Source organism: Polyodon spathula, chromosome 1 (assembly GCF_017654505.1).
Source record: "Polyodon spathula isolate WHYD16114869_AA chromosome 1, ASM1765450v1, whole genome shotgun sequence".
In the NCBI taxonomy this organism is placed as follows: Eukaryota; Metazoa; Chordata; class Actinopteri; order Acipenseriformes; family Polyodontidae; genus Polyodon; species Polyodon spathula.
Window position 1 is genome coordinate 83,360,254 of NC_054534.1, and position 6,700 is coordinate 83,366,953.

At 35.9% G+C, this 6,700-nt stretch overlaps 1 protein-coding gene across 1 annotated transcript; it reads left to right on the top strand.

Annotated features, from left to right (window-relative positions):
• The first annotated feature begins 594 nt into the window (after positions 1–594).
• On the top strand, positions 595–6,404 carry LOC121323413 (gonadotropin-releasing hormone II receptor-like). The gene is made up of 3 exons (XM_041264475.1): positions 595–1,146; positions 5,135–5,339; positions 5,924–6,404. The coding sequence occupies exons 1-3, from the start codon at positions 595–597 to the stop codon at positions 6,238–6,240; spliced, it is 1,074 nt and encodes a 357-aa protein (XP_041120409.1). The 3' UTR covers positions 6,241–6,404.
• The last annotated feature ends 296 nt before the right edge of the window (positions 6,405–6,700 follow it).

The window sequence follows — 6,700 nt, forward strand, 5'->3', positions numbered from 1 at the left end:
TCTAGACTGATTGTATTAAAGGGTCCTGATGATATAGGTCTGGAGATCCCCTTGCAGTGGTTGTTCATATATTAATAGGGAAAAGTCTATTTCCGTATAATTTAATTATTATAAAGTACTTTGATTTATTTATTTTTCCTTATTATATTTATATTGAACTGCTAACATATTACAGGAAACATCACATTGGACATCACTCCTATTTTAAACTGTCTTAAATAATAGGACACTTTAAGTGTATGTACTAGTCTCTAAATGTAATGTAAAAAAACAAACATGTAATACAACATTTTTCTTCTTGCATTTCGATTCCCATAGGTGAAGAGAATTTAAAAACTGCTGGTGACAGTCCTTTGAATTTAGTCAAATAATGATATAAAGGCATGAATGGGTACCTATAAAACGTGCCTTTTAACTTGCTTTTTTGCAATGTATGAATCTGTGCCAAGTTACCCACCACGCCACTCCGATATGGGTAAATAATTTGAATCATTTGGAATTTACACGCAGACAAGGTCGCGGTAGATCACTAGATATCTGTGTGCAGGCGTACACTACATCTTTAATAAGAAAAAAAAAAAAAAAAAAAAAAAAATGAAGAGCAATCAACCTTTCGTTACAGTGATACCGAGTAGTGGCAGCACCTTTAGTCAACGGGAAGAGTCCTGCAAGAATACGACCAATACCAGTGAGGTCGACGCATTTGAAGGCAACTTGCTACTACCGACTTTTACAACCGCTTCAAAAATTCGGGTGGCAGTAACGTTTATCTTGTTTGCAATTTCTGCCTTTTTAAACTTAGCAGTTCTCTTCTCAACTTTGAGGAACCACAGAGGGAAGAAAAGCCACATTAGGACGTTAATACTAAACCTGTGCTGTGCAGACCTACTAGTCACCGGTATTGTGATGCCTTTGGATGCAGCGTGGAACACAACAGTTCAGTGGAATGGGGGCAATATTGCCTGCAAATTCTTAATGTTCATGAAGTTGGTCGCTATGTACTCCTGTGCTTTCGTTACTGTGGTAATTAGCATTGACCGGTATTGTGTCATATTGCATCCCCTCGGAATTGGAAGTGCTAATCAAAGGAATACAATTATTTTGACAGTGGCGTGGGTACTCAGTACTGTGTTCGCCGTCCCTCAGGTGAGGTTTTTAAATTTAATTTAATTTTTATTTATTCATATAAAACATGCTCCCCCACGATACATATTGTAAGTCTGCAGACAATAATATACTGTAAAGCTATGGGCAAAAGTTTTGCATTACTTCGAATTTTAGGATTTAGACAATTTAGATATTTTAACATCATGTAATCAAAGAAAATACAAAATTAAAAGTCAACTAGAAGACACAATAGTAGTGCAGTATTTCATGTCAGATTTCAAAATGTCACATTTTACAATTGTGGTCAGTTTTTTCGTTAAATATAAATTACAACGGACACACAACATCTTGTGATAAAGAACCCATATTTCATATTGTATTTGTTAATGTACAGTAATGGGTGGGAATAATCGTATATAGTTGAGATTGTTGAAGCATGGTGGAAGCAAGAACTCGTTCCGCTGAAAATGTAAATAACAAATAAAGGGAGCTCATGTTCAATGTTTTAAATATTAGTGCTGTATGAATGATTTTTCTTCTCTAAGCTGACCAATTGCCTCTCCTGGTAATTAAAAACTACAAAAAGTAGGAGACTGTTGAATAGTAATTGTTTTTTGCTTGCAAGGTCAAAGAAATATAGAAGAAAAAAAAAAAAAAAACATCTCCCAGCAGCCTTTGGAATATCCAGTCACTGTGTGTGTCCTACATATTTGGCATACACACATATTTATCTTTTGAGCTATGAAATATCAGTTATCTAAGTGAAATCTTGTTATTTTCTAGAATCACTTCGAATATAATTTTTTTTGTTTTTGTTTCAGTCATCACATCCTGGAGAATTTAAAATTAAAGTTAAACGTTTCTAAAGAGTTTCTAAAGATCTCTTACATGTGTTGTCTGTAGTAAACTGGTACACATGAGTGTCCTTTAACTACCCCCCTTCAGTGGATGCAACAAATATCTTGTTCGATATTGTTCTATGAGGTATTTATTGCTGATTTATTTCTTATATATCCGCTGGAGACGGGTTAATGATTACACTCCAGTTTAACTTCAAGAGATGACGGAGGCCACTGGGGATTTTAACAAGTAACAATGCTGTGCACATCAAAACAAAAAGATTACATTAGCTAAAATAACAGTGATATTTCATACCTACACCAAGTGGCTCTTTAACAGATTTATTTATTTATTTATTTATTTATTTTTACTTAGGTAATTTCTTAACATGATTAAAACATTGAAGTTATGGTTCTGTAAAAGCATACATTATGTATGCAGTATTTGAAGGAAGCCCTGGGGTGTTTCCGTTACCTTGAACTACCACTGAACTGGTGCACAGGTGTTTTGTGAAGGACAGTGTCACATCACTGGATGAATCAGGCTGCTTAGAATGCAATGATGAAGGACACAATCTGACGGTTCCTTTTCCCAACTGAGTTGTGTTTCAAGAAAGACATTTGATGGCTTTTGACTGTGTACATATATCCAAATACAAGCCTTATGCAAGCAGACAACTTGTTTCTGTAATGGAAGGTCCTGCTAAGCCTGGCCCACACAGTAAAAACACTCTCAAACTTTAGTAAGTACCAATACTGTCCCAATACTTAAAGAGCAAATAACTCCAAATGTCACTTTTATATCTTTGTGTACATTACCTGGTCTGCCTACTCTGTGTCTCGGAATGCTGAATCAGAGTTGAAAGGTTAAATTGTCTTGTGATTTGAATGGAATGTTAACCTTTTGCACATGGGATCATTTGAAAAGGCTCAAAGCAGCCCAGTCAGGTTAAGGCTGATATTTTAAAAAGTCATAACTCAATATCAGAGAAACTGGAACCATTCTGAATGTTTGCAGACATCTTAAAATAGTAAAGGAGGGACAAAAAAGAAATTAAAATGATATTTGAAGCTACAGTACTTTTCAATGTACAAGTACTTTTCAATGTTCAGCTGCAATTCACTTTCACATAAAGATAAATACAATTAAATTGTGACAGCTATTAGTAGTAATATATTAAACCAAAAGAGTATTCAAAGTGTTTAACAAAATATAAGCAATTATACAAGTAAACATTGAGCCTATTAAAGATTTACAATGTAAATCTTGAACAGACTCACAAGGGAAGACATTTCCTGTGCATATATTTAAAGGTCATTTGTAGACTCACCTCATAGCAGAAATTCCACAAAGGTAAAATAATGCTAGTATATGTATTAAAAATGCCCAAAACATAAATAGCATGCAAATCCAGAATTAATTTAAAAATAAGTATGTTTAGTTTCATAATAAAATTACATTTCTTGGTCTAAATTTGCTGTATTCAGTACCTCCTTTTTAATCAATCAATCTTTATTTTATATAGCGCCTTTCATAGTGGAACACCATCACATAGCGCTTTACAAGATGCAGTAAATACAAGAAAATCCATAATAAAATAGAGAAATGCATAATACAGTAGTGGAATATACAGTGGAAAGTACATAATACCTGAAATAGTACACTACATACAGTGGAAAGTGCATAATACATGAAATAGTACACTAAATACAGTGGAAAGTGCATAATACATGAAATAGTACACTAAATACAGTGGAAAGTGCATAATACATGAAATAGTACACTAAATACAGTGGAAAGTGCATAATACATGAAATAGTACACTAAATACAGTTTAAAGTGCATAATACATGAAATAGTACACTAAATACAATGGAAAGTGCATAATACATGAAATAGTACACTAAATACAGTGGAAAGTGCATAATATATGAAATAGTACACTAAATACAGTTTAAAGTGCATAATACATGAAATAGTACACTAAATACAGTGGAAAGTGCATAATACATGAAATATTACACTAAATAGTGTTTCAGCTATAGCTTCTTCCCACTCTGAAGCCTTCCTAATGTACTGTTCCTCCGTGAACTCAACGGACACTGTTTTCATTCCATATACTGAACCATTTCATTTTCTATACCACTTTTTTTTGGAATGCAATTCATAGAGGTTATGAATGTAAAGTGCACTTCCAGTAGTTCAGGTATCAGAAGAAATTATGATGTGTGTATCTGATTACACAAAAACTGTATGGTGTTCTAACTTGCGTTATGAAATACATACCTGAATAAGTTTGCATAGGCATCTTTTGTTCTGCTTTATAACCATCTTATTGTTTTCAAAAATGATATTGTTTCTGAGAGTTCCACTTTAACATTTTTACTCCAATTACCAAGGTAGAATCGTTACCTAAGAGTTGCATTAAATACATCTGTGGAAGGGTGGTGGGTAATTCAATGGCACAGGAGACAGACAGGTGTACTTGAAAACACCACACAGGTACCCAGTTTTATTTTGCAGGGTGTTTTTTTTTTTTAACTTTTTAGCCTGCAGAGGGCACTGTTGACCATGGTCTGCCTACCAACGATGGTAAAACAGAACCACGGGAATGCCACAGGCGGCACAGGTCAAGTGCGGACGCACTTCCAGGTGCTTAAAACAATAATCCAAAAACCAAAGGCGAAAGGAAAAAGGAAAAGAAAACACAGTAATCAAAACTATAAATAAAAGGTGCTGCACTTCGGCAGCATTACCTCAGCTGTCGCTACCTGCACAGCCCGGGTCTCTGTCCTACTCTGACCGTTCCTCAGCCTTCTATAACAATACATAGGGGTTCTGCCCACGGTTTCCCCGCTACTTACTTCCCGGTACGTCCTAAAAGGGCAGAACTGAGGAAACAGCAGAGTGTTATTTTACAGGTCTAGCAGTCCCCCCCCAAGACCCGCCTCTCAGCCACTCAGAGAGAAGGAAAGCCCACACACCCTCTCCCCCCTCCCCGTGTCACTGCCATGACCCACAAGCGCGTATTGGACGACTGCTGCCCTCTTCCTGCAACACTGTGAACACGCCAGCAGAGTCAGCACAGATCTCCCCCCGTTACAACATCATATTTAGTAAAGCATGTGTCCTCTAACTGAAATAGTTAATCAATTTTAAAGGAAATGTGTTTTTGGTTTTTTTACAGCTTTTCCTCTTCCACACAGTCTCGATCTCCCAGCCAGCACCTTTCACTCAGTGTGTGACCCACGGCAGCTTCTCTGAACCATGGCAAGAAAAGGCTTATTTTCTCTTCACCTTCACCGGGCTCTTCCTAGTGCCCTTGGTTGTTATGGTCTTCTGTTACACACGCATATTTGTTACTGTTTCCAGAAAACTGAATACAGGAGACAGTAAGTATATTAATAAACTCTTAAACATAATTGTTGTTTAATATGGACAAATGGACTGGCATAAATGTTATTAATAAAATAGGCAACCACAGTAAAGCCCCGAAAGCTATGGTAACTATGGTACTAAGGTGTACATGGCTGTAAATTACTGTAGGTAAGCAAGGAAAAAAGTAAAGCATGGAAAATGCATTCACATTTTACCACTTGGGGAAGTACACATAACCCAGTGAAATATAAGTATATGAATAAAAAACTAATTTCAGCATTAAATACATGGAAAATGACTTTAGTTGACATGACATGTCCCAATGCATATGTAACATGCATGATGCCAAAGATCAGAGACTACCCAGATACGGTCTTCTCAACCCCTACCCCACCTCTCCAGTTCCTAATGTCAATGTACACATTTATATTACAATGGTATTAACCCTTATTCTGGTTATATCTCCCTCCCTCCCCATTTTTGTCCAAAGAGTAGTATAAACAGACACAGTAACTGTACTGTCCTTTACTAGAGTACCGTTCACTGTATATCTGATATATAAGTGGTAAAACAAACAACTTCCATGTTTCATTTGCAGTGCATTGTAAACATGCAGCATTGAGATGTACAAGAGATAACACCCCCAAAGTCCGAATGAAAACCTTACGGATGACCATTGTACTGATGGGCACCTTCATCCTCTGCTGGACTCCATACTATGTCCTTGGATTCTGGTATTGCTTTTTCCCAGAGATGATAAATACTCAAGCAGTGCCTGAAGCCATCAATCATGTGCTTTTCATCTTTGGGCTTCTGAACAGTTTCTTGGACCCTATAATCAGCCAGTTAGGGTATCTCAAAATCAAGAAGGGTCAAACCCCTTTCTGTCAGGATTTAATTGGCCTGCATGTATGAAGAAACCTTTCAGAGTTACTAAACATTTTGCTGTACAGGTTACTCTGTAATTTTTCAATTATTAGAAACCATAATATAATAATTATGAGTAGAGATATGTTTAAACTCAAATCAGTGGTATTTATTTATGGATTTTAAAATGCAGCTTTTTTTGTTAGAAATATTTTAATACTGGAGTTGGAAGTAAGTAAAGTAACATGTTTTCATATCTAGCACACACTTTTTTGTAACTGGCCTGTCCCTCACACAGCTTATTAATTTATTTAGCAAATGGAATTGATTTAAAAAAAATAATGTAATCTCCAATGCTAACTAATGAGGAATGCTCTTGTATGCATCCAGTTTAACACCTTACTGACCCACCATCCATGGTACACCCATTTGGGAGGTGTTTCTATACCTATTTCCAACCCCTATTAATTTCAGGTAGTTTAACTAAACTGGTACATTTAGATGTACT

Bases quoted from the DNA above. Each gene is read 5' to 3' on its own strand.
- LOC121323413 (XM_041264475.1), top strand. From the start codon at position 595: ATGAAGAGCAATCAACCTTTCGTTACAGTGATACCGAGTAGTGGCAGC. The intron at 1,147-5,134 runs GTGAGGTTTTTA...GTTTTTTTACAG, and splicing joins CTGTGTTCGCCGTCCCTCAG to CTTTTCCTCTTCCACACAGT. The intron at 5,340-5,923 runs GTAAGTATATTA...TTTCATTTGCAG, and splicing joins AAAACTGAATACAGGAGACA to TGCATTGTAAACATGCAGCA.